The sequence below is a fragment of the Myiozetetes cayanensis genome, unplaced genomic scaffold (assembly GCF_022539395.1).
Source record: "Myiozetetes cayanensis isolate MyiCay16 unplaced genomic scaffold, myiCay2020 scf2-11, whole genome shotgun sequence".
Lineage (NCBI taxonomy): Eukaryota > Metazoa > Chordata > Aves > Passeriformes > Tyrannidae > Myiozetetes > Myiozetetes cayanensis.
The window spans coordinates 50,961,026-50,976,671 of record NW_026087411.1 but is presented as its reverse complement, the minus strand read 5'-3'; the positions used below and the strand labels follow the sequence as shown (position 1 = coordinate 50,976,671).

The following is a 15,646-nucleotide window of genomic DNA, read 5'->3' as shown; positions in this document are numbered from 1 at the left end:
ACACAAAATCTTTGACTATATTCCCACCAATCAAGACTTTTCACTTTTTGTGAATTAAAATATTTTGGGGATGTCTTTATCCATCCTTATGGAAGGATACCATTCACCCTGAAACCTTGAAGTTCTTCCATTTTCAAGACTATCTTGAGATAGCAAAATAGTTTATCTCTTCTCTGTGCATACGTTTTGGTTCTTTTGAGTTTAAGTTAAGTGTCATCAACAAAAAAAATAAAATACTAATTTTCTCAATGTAAGCAAAATTATTGCAACAAGAAAAATAAATATCTTAGTGTTTGAAAAATAAAGTCATCTTTTGGAGCATTTGCTACTATGGTCAGGCACTGTGGACTGGCAATTCAAATTGTTCAGTTCACATAATTTCTTAATTTCTTTATGTCCCTTTCTTTAACCATTATGTTAGGCTATTTACAAAAGTTCTTTTTTCAGCTCTCCTGGTAAATAATAACAGAAAAGAAAAAGGGAGTTCTAGACCTGAATCAATTCACAGCGAGGGTTGCCACTGCTTGGTACTGTCATGTCAGTAGCTTCAAAAGGTTTCTTTCAACAAAGCTGAAAGGTACCTGAGCAGTGTCTTCCTTCTATTCTTTTCTATACAGGTACTTTGATGTATCTTTTTTATTATGCATGTCATACAGAGTGTAACTGAACACACTGACATTGAAATGTGGTAGTAAATGTAAGTTTTCGATGATTTAATGACATCAGCAGAGTGTCAGGTTAAGTATTCATATCTTTCTTCAATGTGTTCCACAGGATGTGCTCATGGATTTGAAAACAGCACAGGAGTCACTGGTTGTTCTTCAGGATCTGGGGGAGGAGTTGAAAAGCCAGGTGGAGGCTTCAGCAGCAGCAGCTATACAGTCTGATCATCTTTCTCTGAACCAGAATCTGTCAACCCTAGAACAGGCTCTCCGCAAGCAACAGGCTGTGCTTCAGGTATGCAGACAATATTTAGAATCCATAATTCTGATCATCCCGTGGTACCTGAAAACACATAAATTAGCTAAAACTGCCTGGGAAAAGAGGATGGTGTTACCTATTCATCAGCATTTCCTAGACTTCCTTGGAAGCCAAAGCTGAGAGTAGAAAATACACTCAAGTCTAGCACAGAGACCTTGTAAGAAGGTCCAAATTCTCTGAAGAGTATAGCAGATCTCATGCAGGAAAATGTCTGTCTGGAATGCCAAGGTTACCATGCTTTCTGCAGATAACAATAGTGCTAACAGCTGGATCCACACCTACTCCTCCCCTGAAGACAGCCTCTCTTCCCAGCTAGTTCTTCAGCATTAAAACAAATGAGAGATTCTGAATATTTGTGCAGAATTGATTTTTGTGGTTCCTATTAATGTCAGTGGCCAGACTGACATTTGTGTCAAAGCCTGTTCAGTAGATGATGCTAATTGCTTGTGTCACCAGGACCTAAAGAGCAAAAAAGGGGTGGAAGAATGTATTCCATAGCAAACTATATGGTTGAAAAAGCAGCAGAGGTAGTGACTTCTGTTTGAGACACAAGAGGATTTACCCAAGAAGTCCAGCATTGTTTGAAATGTGCTTATAACATCACTGTACTGTGAGGAAACAAAACATGAGAGAAAGTTTTAATTTAAAAATGCAATAAGAGTGACTAGTTCTCTCTGCTGACAATAAATTAAGCATTGGAGAAAGCTAGAGAAGGTTATTTATTTCAAGGTAAGGAGGTATTTATGCACTTTGTTGAAATGTTGCCTTTTTACTATGATCAAAAATGTTCTTTTTAACCTAAAAAAACACCCAATAATTCCACAGTCAGCAAGCAAAGCAGCAGTTACAAATTGCTCCTAGCCTATTCGGCTGTTTGAAAATCGGAATGAGAATAACTAGGAGTATAATATCAGTAGGGATGCTGGGCAGCCAAAGTTCTTACACAGTGGGTCCTTTTCTGTTTAAGGCTGGAGTTCTGGACTATCAAACCTTTGCCAAGAACCTAGAAGTCCTTGAGACCTGGATAACAGAAGCAGAAGAAATATTGAAAGAACAGGATCCCAGTCACTCATCTGATCTCTCAACAATACAGAGTAGAATGGAGCAACTCAAGGTGACAAATAAATGTGGGAAGTGTTGTTTTGGTTTTTTTTTTCTGTTGGCCTGGTTGCTTGTAGTACAGGGTATGCACAAGTATCATACATGTATTCCGTGTATAGTAAAGGACTATCACTCATGCAAAGTGGAAGACTGAGAACTTAAAAGTTTGATGGCAGTCAAGGAGTGATTGTCCCAAGCTAAAGATGAGAAGAATAGTCAAACTGTTCAGAATAAAATTAATATCAGATCAAAATGGGAATGGAAATGTCAGCAGTTCTTGGGGACTTACTTCATTTTGTTTCTTCTCTCAACTTTTTTGAATTTATGAAATTCCTGTCTCAGTGGTATTTCACTTAGGGATGAAGTAATTTATACATTTTGGGTAACTTGATATACTGAAGAAACATTCCTACTGTGTACTGTGTGATCTCCATTTGAAGTCTTTCACTCTTTTTGTGGGCCTTCTTTTTTCCATCTCCTTCTTTCAGAGACCACATCAGGAAGTTGCTGATCTTTGCCCTCCAGGCTGTTTTTGTCGGTTTAATCTTCCATTATTTTTCTGTCAAGATTATCTAGACAGAATTCCACTTTGGACATGTTGAAAAGCAGGGCATTTTCTTAATGTAGTGAATTGAATATTTCTGTGCTGAAAAAGAAAAACTAAAAATAAAAAATTTACTAGTTTTAATGGGAATTTACCTGCCTAGCATTCAGGCTAAGAAAGAAGGAAAAAGACTCACATATTTTGACAGTATAAACATATGGCTTCAAACACTAGCCTAGTTTTTCAGCTCTGAACCATAAATCCTCAATTTAGCAAAACACTTCATTGAAGTTTGAGTATACTTCTCTGCACACAGTTAAATATGAACATAAGTCTTCTCCTAGTCTTGGACCAGAAGCTGAAAACTGGAAATGCAGTTTTTCCCTGGCATAGGGACTGCTTTCCACTGGGTGGCAACCAAGGCTGTTCTAAATTTAACTGAGTGCTAGTTCATAATTTTGAAGTCTCTAATAGTGTAGTTCCTGAACTTCCCAGCTATTACTCTTTTTGTTGCAGAGTCAGATGTTGAAGTTCAGCAGCATGGCCCCAGATTTGGACCGTCTTAATGAGCTGGGTTACAGGCTTCCTCTGAATGATAAAGAAATCAAAAGGATGCAGAACCTGAACAGACATTGGTCTCTGATCTCATCTCAGACTACAGAGAGATTCAGGTGGGCATAGATAAAGATTGTTCTACAGTTCTCTTAAGTTACAAGAGTTACAAAGTATACGTTTTGCAGAATATAGAAAATGTTTCAGGTATTTCATTAAACAAAGTTCCTTTTCTTTCACGTAATTAGAAGTGAGGAGCAAAACCATTGAACAGAGATGTTGGGTTTGCCACAAATTAACAGGATTTGAAATGAAGAAGACTGGTACTTTTGAAACTGTTGGCTAAATAAATTGAATGAGGCAGCTAAGTGGGAAAAGTGTTACCACCTGATTTGGAATTTTGCTGGAAAAGTTATTGCAAGACCTTTAACGCTTTTGTGTCGTTAACACTGAGAGGAGGAGACCTTACCTGAATCCATCTTTCTTTCTTTCAGTAAGCTGCAGTCTTTCTTGCTGCAGCAGCAGACCTTCTTGGAGAAATGTGAGACTTGGATGGATTTATTAGTTCAGACTGAGCAGAAGTTGGCAGCAGAGATTTCAGGAAACTACCAAAGCCTTTTAGAGCAACAGAGGGCACATGAGGCAAGTCATCATGTATATTTATACTTAACTACAATACATGCTATTTATATATAAATGGAATGCACATTCCTTTGTTGAGTAATATAATAGCATGCCTTGAATTGAATTACATTTGCTTGCACCATCTGATGATACCTTAACTTAAAAACAGAAGCATGCACAGATGTCAGCAATATCCAGTTTTGAAGAGGACTTGAGTATCTGTCTGCATTTGTGTATGACATATCACTGTGCCTATGAGTGCTTGTCCCCTACATTTAGTCTACTTCAGATTGGTTTGTACCAAGGAAATCAACGTTTTCATTGACCCTCCTGTAAAAACATAGCAATTCTCATGCCGTTTGGTTCTTTGTCTTCAGACATAAGCTGGAGAAAATCTCTGTTACAGTTTATTATGATTTTGTTTATTTTTTACTAAATCGTCAACGCATATATAGCATTTGAAGAGCATGTTAAAGGAAAACTTTTAAGTCAAATACTGAGTTATATAACTAACCATGGGTCTCCATTTGGTAACATTTCCTTGGAGAACAAACTGATTTGGTATTTGCTGCATGATGGAGTCATTTGTCTGTTTGTAACAAATCAAGAACTAGCACAGCTTTTGCTGCAGGGAAAGATTGATTCAGAATTTTTACTAGAGGATGCCTTTATGATCTTCATTGAAGTCAAGAGATGCACATTTTTTCTCTACCCATATTGTTACTGCCAAGAATCCTTGTAAAGATCAAGTAAAAGAGGTCAATTTTCATACCAGAGCTCCCATGTGGCCACAGCAGTTTCAGTTCCCACAGCTTTTTCAGGTGACCTACCCCTAGACTCAGGCCAGATTACAGGAAGAGTTACGGTCTTCCCCCTCTCTTACCTTATATCTCACAGCATAGTGTTTGAGTGTCCAACAGCAGAAAGTAATTCACAACATTTTTTTTTTCTTGCTTTAGCATACAGTTTGCTTTAGCATTTAACTGCCTTGGTTTTTACAAATGTCATCTATTTCATCTCCTCATTGCTGCCAGCATTAAGTGGATAGTGTCTTCCTAAGTTCAAGCATCTGAGGTCTTTGAGATTTGAATGTCCAGAAATCATTACTAAGTGGATAATTTCCTACACTTCCTATGTCTAGTCATAGCTATAGTTTTTTGAAAGGGGGTAAAGCAATCTCCCTGCCTTCAACTGTCTTGAGATCTCAGCTTAATTCTTTCCTGAAAACTTGATCTGATCAGTTAGCTCCGATGAGTGTTTCTCAGTCACTCTGTTGGAGCCCTTTTTATTACAACTATAAAATCATCTCTGAGAATTAAGAGAATTAATATCTGATTTTCAAAACACTGCAATTCATCCTAAAAAAAAAATATAAACGGCCTTTTTTTTTCCCCTGAGTTTTGGCATTATTTACAATCTAAGTATATTTAGTACACAAAACACTGTGTGCTTGGCAGTGCTTTGTCATAGTCAAAAAGAATTTTCTTTCCTCTCCTTATGGCTATAAGGGTCAAATCTCAACTTCTTGAGATGTATTTCTGCATTATTTCACTTTGTATTTTTTGAAAAATAATGAGAAAATGTTCTGTTTCTACCTGAATTCCGAGAATTGATATTGAAACTCTTCCAGCTCTATTATCAGCTTTCCCGTGCTGACTCATAATTGCTGGTGTTTACTCTAAGAAGACCCCAACCATCTCAGTGGCCTTATTTAAAAGTATCTTCCCACTGAAATTTACAAAGCAGAAGTGTGGAGGTGATAGCTTTTTCAAATATCATGCACTAACACTGGCATCTGCACCAGTCTGTCAGGATGATTTTTTAATCCCTTTTTGCGCAGTTCTCTAGTACATGATACATTGCTTGGGTCTCCTGTGCAGTGGGAATGCACCAAGACAAGCATTTGACAAAGTGCTGACAGGGAAGGAGAAGGAAGTTCCTTGCCAACTCAATTACTGAATTTTTTTCAGTGTGCTGGTGTTGTGCATTTCAACACCTACTTTCTTTTCCTTCTCCTATTTCAGTAATCTGCGTATGAGAATAAATTTGGGTAACAAGTGGTCCCAGGTAACAGAGTATCCCTCTTATCCCAGAGAATGTACATGTGGAAAGCAAGAGGATGTTGACAGAAATGTCTCTACTTTTGTGTAGGACTTGAATACCTCCACTCTAAGCAGAGTTCCTCGTGCTTGATAAGCTTTTATTTTACCCTATTAAAAAAGTATTAAAATTTTCCTTTTTGGAGGATTTGGTTTTGCTTTTTTATTTTTTGGTTTGGTTTGGTTTGGTTTGGGTTTGTTTGTTTGTTTGTTTTGTTGGTTTTATTTTTGTGGTGGTAGGTGTTTAACCAGTTGTAACCAATTGTATTCTGTTTGGTCTCGATTTGTCAACAATGCTGATAGATGCTGTTACCTCCTGTGCTTCATCTGTCTCCTCTAACTTGACAGAAATAGATGTGACAGGAAGTAAAATTTCTCCCTTCTTGCTCAGCTTTCTGAAATTCTCAGCCCCAAATTATTGTGGTTTCATTCTTGAGATAATACAGCATTTATTTTCCCTCTGATTCAGGCTCAGTCATTCATAAGTGCCAAGGTATTCAAAGAACAGTATCAAATACTTCTGTAAGGAAATCAGACAACACTATTTCGTTCTATGGGAAAACGTATGACCTGAGTAACCATTTTCAGAATTAACTTAGTGATTCAGAGAGGCAAAATTTCATTTTGAAAAATTGCTACATCCTCTAGAAGTCCTAAACTTCACACCATGTGCTTGAGGGATTTAATTGTACAGGTGCCAGTGGGTATTTTGCTGGCAGTGGCAGATGCAGAGATTGGTACAATCACAATCTGATCTGGTGGAAAGCCGTATAATGGGAGTGTAGTCTAAACTTGAAGAATAGTGGCTCTTAGTTCAGGCAAGGGCGAATTTCTGTCAACTGCAAATGCCATCACTAACTAAAGAAAAAAAAAACTCAAACTTCATACCAGTATAATTTTTCTTTGCATCTCTCTGTAAACCTTTTAAACATGGAGTGGATCCAGTCCTGAGGTGATGCCTCTGTGTACCTCAGTGAACATAAGAATATTCCTGAAGAACTTTATCTAGAGAGATGGTCTGTTACTAAAAGGAAAGATATTTTTTAAAATAAATTTAAGTAGTCTATAGACTTAAGTCATCTTTGCTAAAGTAGCACTTAATTATTTTTTTGTCTTAAGTAATATATAAATAATAAGGAAGTTTTAAAAATATTGTGGAAGTTTAGTATGCCTGATAAGGAAAATTGGAAAATAAATTGAAAAACTTGGAAGAAGTGGAAAATTGATTTCTAGGTCCTATACATGGCTGACCATTTCTTGTAAAGTTCTGTTGGCAATGTATTTAAAGTTTGTATAACACTATCACACATGGTCTGGGTGTAAATTCAGTCTAACAAGACAAAGCATTATAATATTCTTAAACGTGAAAAAATAAATGTTCCCTTTCTGTCCATTCACAAATTTTGTAAATAATAATGTCAATCACACAATTCTACTCAGAAACATAAAACCAAGCTCCTTTTGATATCATTTAGCTTTATAGTGGTGGTCTCAAGGAACTAATAATTACTGTAAACAGCAGGTAACTCTAAAAATGAGATTTTTAAATTTGTTTCTATTTAAGTTGATGACAAAACTACTAGTGAGTTAATCCAAAGTTACATTAAATACATGAAAGTTCATTTTTACCAGTGCATACAGACAGAATTAAAAATGTAAGATCTTGTTTTAACATCCTTGTCTCCCGTACAACAGCTATTCCAGGCAGAGATGTTCAGCCGCCAGCAGATTTTGCATTCAATTATCTCTGATGGGCAGCTCCTCCTAGAACAAGGACAGGTGGACGACAGGTAGACGTTCTTGTGTTGTTGCTGCTGCTGGTTATGTAAAGTAACACTTAGAGTAGTGAGAGACTTCCAATCAGAGAAGGTAGCAGATGTCAGTGTTCAGATCATGCTCTTCTGAAATAGAAGTTACTGTTGCTGGGTTAAGCTGTTAATTAGTCAGATCTTAAGACAGTGATCTTTAGGATGCTATGGGGTATGTGAATGCATCTGAGAATACAACAACCTTGAGATTTGTCTGGAATTATCAAGCATGTTCCATATATGTCTACTTTGATGTACTTTCAAAATGACACTTTCACCAAAAGAGCCTGCAGTGCCAGATTTAGTGGATTAAACTTAGTTTATGCCGTCCAGGGATTTACCTCCACCAGGAGAATTCCCTACTGCCATTTAAGAAAACCTGCAGCCTGAATGTAATGGATTAGGAATTCATTGTTGGCTGATATTTTATTTTAAACACTTGTGATCACATGAATGATAATCAGTGCAACACTAGTGGGTTCACACTTGTGCATATGCATTTTCTTTGCCAAGGTCATAATATAAGGGGAACTGTTTGTTGGAGTGTGAGAATTTTGTTAATGCTGTGTGTATCTTACGCCTGCTTTGACCTCAGTAGCAAATCTGGGGGCAAAATGTGGAATCTACATGATTTACTATCAATTTGACTCATCCAAACTGGCAAAACCTGTGGGGTTTTTTTGTGTATTTCTGTGGAGAAAGTAGAAGAGTTTTATGTGTTAAAGGCTTGGGGGTTTTAAAGTCTCAATAATTAGATCCCTTTAATTCTCCCAGTACGTAAAGAGTGAAGTTCTTATCCTCAATCAACTATCGTGAGGCTTCAGAGCTTTTCTCTTAGTGCTTCATATTTGACAGCCAGACATCTTCCCTTTCCTATCAGTTAATTTCATTAAACAAATACATTCAAGTATGAAAGTTACTGTGTATTTTTATTTGTAATTTATGTATTTATAATAGGGATGAATTTAGTATGAAGCTGACTCTTCTAAGTAATCAATGGCAAGGAGTAATTCGCCGGGCACAGCAGAGAAGGGGGATCATTGACAGCCAGATTCACCAGTGGCAGCGCTACAGGGAGATGGCAGAGAAGCTGCGCAAGTGGCTGATGGAGATGTCCCGTCAGCCGGTGACTGGGCTGGGCAATGTTCCTATCCCATTGCAGCAAGCAAGAGCACTACTGGATGAAGTGCAGGTACGTCCACTGTGTTTGAAGAAAAAGGAAGAAATCCCTGCCTTTTTTACAGTCTTGATCATTTAAAACATTTTTTAAAATGTCTTAGACTTAGCCTGTCTGCTTTGCAGAAAGCAACATTGGATGTTAGTTCTTCTTTGGAACTAGCGTAACATCAGAAGTGGTAGTGTGATGGAAGCAAAGTTTGAGTTCACAAAGAATATATAATTGAGAACTTTCTGGGTCCTTGCTCTCAAGCCTTCTCTGCTTCTGTTTTTGCTTTGTAGCTAGTGTCACACTGAAGCTGTCTTGAAAAAGAAATAATGTCCTGTTTGAGGAATGTATTCTAGCTAACAGAAAAGGATTCTTCGAGTGTCCATCTTCATGTGAGGTTAACACTATCTGTATATCAGTTCAGCATCTTTGAGATTTTAGCTGGAAGATGAATATAATAATAAAACTTATAAACATAATACACTCTAGAGAAATTAATTCTCTGTAAGAGCAATCGATATACTGATATTAATGGGGAGAAAGAAGCCTTTTGTGTCTTTATCTCCCTAGAGAAGTTTTCTGAAGGTCTGCTGTAGTAAATGATTGCAAAAATGTCGGGGTAAATCATTTGGGCCATAACTCATGCTTAAGACAAGGTATGCAACCATTGAAGTATAGGCTTGAGAATGAATAACTGAATTGCTAATTGTAATTAAAAAGACAAAGCTGACAGAAAACTATTAATATTTTCAGCTTAAAGAGAAAGTTCTCCTAAGGCAACAAGGGAGTTACATCCTCACTGTGGAAGCTGGGAAGCAACTGCTGCTCTCTGCAGACAGTGGAGCTGAGGCAGTCCTGCAGACAGAGCTTACTGAAATTCAGGAGCGCTGGAAGATAACTAGCTCTCAACTGGAGCAGCAAAAGAAACAGCTTGCTTTACTACTGAAAGTAAGTGTGCGATTTCTTCTGTACTTCTTCAGCAAGTTTATATTTTCTCACTGTGAACCCTGGTGAAGAAAAGCATTCTCAGTGGACAAGCACAAATACAGGAACTGCGTATATGTTGCGAGCTAACAATTTCCTTTTACCACCTCTGCAACTAGAAGTGATAATACTTCATATAAGTAGGCTTATGTTAGGTGACAATTTTAATTGATATTTCCAGAACACTGCCAATAAAGTATATTACTACCAGCCCTATTTTCAACATAGACCAAATATTTATTTTATTTTGCACAGTGCTGTTTAGTTTTTATACATATTTGTATTGGGTTTGAGTGGCAAAGGTTTCATAGCAGGAAACTACAGGAATGACTTCTGTGAGAAGCTGCCAGAAGCTTCCCCTATGTCTGATGGAGCCAATGCAAGCCAGCTCTACGATGGACCCACCACTGATGAATGCTATACCAGCGGTGATGGTGTAGCACCTCCAGGATAACCTATTTAAGAAGGTGAAAAAAAAGTTACTGTGCAGGAGTAATTGCATCTGGAGAGAGGAGTGAGACAATGTGACAGAAGCAACTTTGCAGACGCCAAGGTGACTGAAGAAGGAGGGGGAGGAGATGCTGCAGGCACCAGAGCAGAGATCACCCTGCAGCCATGATGGAGACATGGAAGTCCACAGTGGAGCAGAGATCCACCTGCAGCGCATAGAGGACCCGCATCAGAGCAAGTGGATTCCCAAAGGACACTGTGACCCAGTGTGAAGCCCATGCTGGAGCAGTTATGCTGACAGGACTTTTGACCTCAAACAGGACCCACACTGGCACAGTCTTTTCCTGAAGGACTGCACCCCGTGGAAGGGGGACCCATGCTGGAACAGTTTGTGAAGAACTCACAGAAAAGTTCATGTAGAACTACCTCCTGTGGGAGGGACCCAATGCTGGAGCAGGGCAGGAGTGTTAAGTACATGACAGACTATTGTCATTTAGATCATTTTTTTTAATCCAAAGAGAAGAAAGAAGACAGCGAAGAGAGGGGTTTTTTACAAGACCTTTTATTTGTGATTCATCATCCTGAAAATGGTCATGAAATACTGGCACAGACTGGAAAAAAAGGAAGGAGAGAATTACAAAGGCAGTTGTGGAAGGCAGATGACTTGAAACAGAAGACTTAAGGTTTTTTTCAATACAATACAATATTTGATGCAAGTTTTGCATGTTCTGGTATTCTTTGCGAGTTGACTGGCTTATTAGGGATCCTTCTGTGTCAATATAAAGCTCTAACAAGCAGGTGAGGCAGGTAAAACCACACTGCCTCATTATGATTAGTATAGTTTTATTGCATTGGACACACTGAAAATTTTGGAAGGTATACAAGCACTAACCTGGGTGTAGTGCTAGAATCCTGACTTATAGAAGATGCTACAGGTGCTTCAATCTGCCCTGAAATTTACAGTTTCCCCAACAACTTTTTTTCCCAAAAAATATTAATGCACCTACATGAAATTCTTGTCAAAGAACAGTGTTGTGTTTAATACAGGCATTCAAGAAGGGAAGTGAAAAATAATTTTAGCAGGGAGAGGCTTTCCTGCAAGGATGGAGCTAGACCTAGACAGCATTTCAATAACAGGAGATTTGCGTATTTCTACTATCAGAGACCTACACACAAAAAATCTGACACAGTTCTACATATGAATCAAGCTCTGAGACTTCCAGTATTATTTAAAGGGAGATTTCAAGACATGTTTTTATTAGGCAAATCAACTGACGTAAATATAATCTGGATCAAAATTAAGTCTCATAAACTCTCTGCTTTCAGGACTGGGAAAAATCTGAAAAGGGCATAGAAGACTCCCTGGAGAAGCTAAGATCATTCAAAAAAAAGCTTTCTCAGCCATTGCCAGATCACCATGATGAATTGCACGCAGAGCAGATTCGTTGCAAGGTAAAGGACTTCTCCATTGATTGTAGTCTCTGCCTTTGTGCAGTAACCTCTTCCATTGTTAATTGGCTTCACAATACTGACTGTGCAAACCAATCAGCCATTCCCATGACAAGAGACTAACCATGTAATATATGGACAGCATAATACCACAGTGATCTCACCATAAGGCAAACCCCGCAGGGTAGATACAGATCTGATCAAAGTGATACCAGAACAGGGTGTGAAAAATACTGTGGAAGGACTATACCAGTGTGTTTTTATTACAGAAATTCTAACTCAAAATTCAAACTCATGATACCTATAACTGTTGCCTTGGTCTTTTATTTGAGGTGAGGTTACTGTGGAGTATTTTAAACAACACTTTTAGGCTATATTATTTGCATTTTAGAAATGATTCACAACTTGAAAATATTTTCTGTACATAGAAGTCCAAACCAATACTTGGAATTCCCAAATACCTTTGGACTTTAGAGAGTTGAGTAATTTCTTTGTTTGTGACTACTTGTTACAAAGCTGATGTATCATTCAGTATTGCAAAGTTAATTCCCTCATAATTCTGAAAATATTGGTACCTTTGGGGTTGATGTTTTCTTTTTCTTTGCAATGGGGCTTAAACAGTCTGCTTGAAATGGTGCTCAGATAGGACTTAAATTAGTGAAATAAGAACTGCTTGTGTTCGTGTTTCATTAACACATTCAAATTTTTATTTGTTACTGGTCCTTTTTCCTTGTGTTCTTCTCTTAAGGAGTTAGAGAATGCTGTTGAAGGCTGGACAGATGACCTTGCACACCTCTCTCTGCTGAAGGAGACCCTGTCTATATATATCAGTGCAGATGATATCTCAATCCTCAGTGAGCGTATAGAGCTCCTGCACAGACAGTGGGAGGAGCTGTGCCACCAGGCAAGTACAGTATGAGTACTGATGTGAGTAGTCTGCAGGCTACAGAAGTGTTGTGAGAAAAATTGAATGCAAGTAGCATCTTTTAGAAAAGATGCATGTAGGCACACTTAAATTCAAAGGTTAATTCTTTCTGAATCAGGGGAAGCATTCATTGAAATGTTCCTTTAGTTACTGCTAGTGTTTCTGGATGTCTTGAATTTTATAATGGCAGTGAAGTCATATTTAATCAGCAAAAAGGTCACACTGTGAGCTGTGGGATATGGCATGGCTGTCTGGGAAAAACACAGAAGTAAAACAGTAACAAAGTAACACAGAAGTAAAACTTTTCTTTCATGAAAGACCTGTTCTCAGAAAGGATATCCCCTCCCTATTCAATATGGCTCTATTGTACCTTCAGTTCTCCTGATAGCTTCTGCTTCTTCAGATACTGGTGTCTGCATTTCTGTTAGTCTTAGGGTGACTTGCTTGCCTGCAAAATGAGATGAGGAGTATTGGTGTATTTTTTCCAGTGCATCATGCTATTAGTATGCTTCTGGCCTCTGTTTTGCACTTCAGGTAGTGGAGCCTTCCTCACACCGCTTTTCAGATTATCCTAATGTTATTTCTGTGGTTTTCAGTAGAGATTGCAGTCCAGATATGTTGAGGCTAACTTTGAAAAAGCTACTTCATGTAAAATACCTGTGAAGGCTTCAAAAACACCTCCAAAGTAGGAAAAATGCTTCACAGTTAACAGCACGGAACATGTTATGTATATGCTGCATTTGAATGAGCCAGTTTAGATACATCTAAGTTACGGCATGACTGCATGTATGTTTCTGGTAAAGGAAGGAACCAAATAAAGAGTTTTAATCTTACTTTTGTGCATGCTGAGTGTTTCAGAATGTAACCTAGCACAACACTTCGTTCAACTGCTGCTTTTTTCCGGAAAGCTCTCATCAACCGCAAAAAGGAAATGCAAGATCATGTGTTTGCCCCTGTTAAAACTAACACAGTAGTTAAAGAACACACCACTTTTGTTTATGAAAGAGCAGATGCTTCATCTGAAAAGAGTCTTCATCTTTTCAGGTGAAATTCTGATATAAAGTCAGAAACAACTTAGATTACAATGGGGAGGAAAGGAAGTAAGTAGCTGTACCAATGTCTTAAACTGGAGAGATGACTGCTGCACACCCTGTGCTGCTATTCTGATTTGTGTCCATCTTTGTCTGTTATTATTTGCAGCCTGACATGGTACCACGGTTATAGCAATTTCTTAAACACAGCAATGTTGTTTTTCCTTCTGTACCAACTACAGCATTTGCCTGTTTGATGTTTTATGCCTATTCTTTCCTGTCAGGCACACCTCAGTCCTCTGGAATCTCTTGAGGTGTCATACCCATCCATGAGAAATAGTTATCTGTGAAGTGGGTGTATTGGGACTCAAGTAGGAAGTTGCTAATGCAAAATAAAGTGTATCTTTCATTTAGCTTTGTACTCATGCTCATGCACAAATTACAGACTTTCGGAGTTTGGCCTATGCTATATGTATATCTTTTTTTTTTTTTTTTTTTTCCTTTGGTGAAGCATTTATGATTTCATTTTTGTGTACTCTCTTAGACTGAAAAGAAGCTTAGCATACTTTATAAAGTTTAATAAGTGAGCAAAAACTGTAAGAAAAATTAATTTTTGCCTTCTAATGAAACCTTTCGGTTAGAGACATTAGAAAATGAGATATTGACAGACTACTGAGCATAATGCTTGGGTGCCTCTCTGTGCAGAGGATGTAACTAACAGGAAATCTGAGAGCAACGCTTACCCCTGAACTTACAGACAGTCACGCAAAGTTTTTGCAGTACAACTCCAGTTTGTTTTAATGGCAAGTGAGGGGCTGGAACACTTTGTCAGGGCTAGAGGAGTTCACGTTGAGGTACAAAGTGTTTTAAGCATGTCTTAAATGCATTTACTATTTTGGTTTTATTTACTTTTTCAAATGGTTTAAGGTCTCCTTACGTCGACAACAAGTTAGTGAGAGACTGAATGAGTGGGCTGTCTTCAGTGAGAAAAACAAGGAGCTCTGTGAGTGGCTGACACAAATGGAAAGTAAGGTGTCTCAAAATGGTGACATCCTCATAGAAGAAATGATTGAGAAACTTAAAAAGGTATGGTGTACACTTGCCTACACTGTTCTTTAACTGCTTATTTGTTTTGTGTTGCAAGGAGGATACTGAATTAGCTGAATTACCTTACCCTGATGTGTTCCAGTGTTTGTGTTCTTCTCTTGCTGTGCAGCACTTTTCCTGTCTTTCCTGAGATAGGACCTCCTAGAATACCAGAAAATTAAGTGAATGCAGGGTCAGAGGCATCTGAATGCTTTGCTAAGTGTTCAGTCAGAATTGCCCGTAAAAAGTTTAACTATAGCAGATATATTTATAGAAGACATCGTGTTTTGTTTTCGGTTGGGTGGTTTTTTCATTCTTCTGGTAGTTATTTGTGTTTATACATCTAGTATATGAGGTTGTCTCTCCACTGTACAAATCAACAAAAGAACAACATTCACTTGTATTTTTCAATCATTCCTTTAGTAGTGTACAGCAGAGTATATTCAGAATAAGTCCTCTGATTCTGATTGCTCTTTACTGTCCAGGATTATCAAGAGGAAATTACTATAGCCCAGAAGAACAAAATCCAGCTTCAGCAAATGGGAGAGAGACTTGCTAAAGCCAGCCATGAGAGTAAGGCATCAGAGATTGAGTACAAACTTGGCAAGATCAATGACAGGTGGCAGCATCTTCTAGATCTTATTGCAGCCAGGTAAAACCATTGTTTTATTTCTAAGTGTTGAATGGGACAGATTAATATGCTGGATATAATGCACTTAAAATCCTTTATTTGTCATCATTAACTGTGAAATTAATTTATTCTTAACAATCAACACATTTCTGTGAAATTCACCTTCCTGTCTTACTTTTCAGTACATAACATAGTTTCTTCAAGAAGAGTCAATTA

At 37.9% G+C, this 15,646-nt stretch overlaps 1 protein-coding gene across 18 annotated transcripts in view; it reads left to right on the top strand.

The window, feature by feature from the left end:
• The window catches only part of SYNE1 (spectrin repeat containing nuclear envelope protein 1), a 298,651-nt gene that overhangs the window by 242,166 nt on the left and 40,839 nt on the right, over positions 1 to 15,646 (top strand). For 16 of the 18 annotated variants that reach the window (XM_050314877.1, XM_050314878.1, XM_050314876.1 and 13 more), the window contains 11 exons: positions 775 to 957; positions 1,949 to 2,095; positions 3,143 to 3,297; positions 3,673 to 3,820; positions 7,597 to 7,691; positions 8,667 to 8,901; positions 9,628 to 9,822; positions 11,635 to 11,760; positions 12,506 to 12,661; positions 14,641 to 14,799; positions 15,285 to 15,451. In XM_050314877.1, coding sequence (XP_050170834.1) covers positions 775 to 957; positions 1,949 to 2,095; positions 3,143 to 3,297; positions 3,673 to 3,820; positions 7,597 to 7,691; positions 8,667 to 8,901; positions 9,628 to 9,822; positions 11,635 to 11,760; positions 12,506 to 12,661; positions 14,641 to 14,799; positions 15,285 to 15,451 — 1,766 coding nt within the window. Of the gene's footprint in view, positions 1 to 774; positions 958 to 1,948; positions 2,096 to 3,142; positions 3,298 to 3,672; positions 3,821 to 7,596; positions 7,692 to 8,666; positions 8,902 to 9,627; positions 9,823 to 11,634; positions 11,761 to 12,505; positions 12,662 to 14,640; positions 14,800 to 15,284; positions 15,452 to 15,646 lie in introns of those variants that run through there. The other 2 variants (XM_050314875.1, XM_050314874.1) reach the window with 2 other exon arrangements.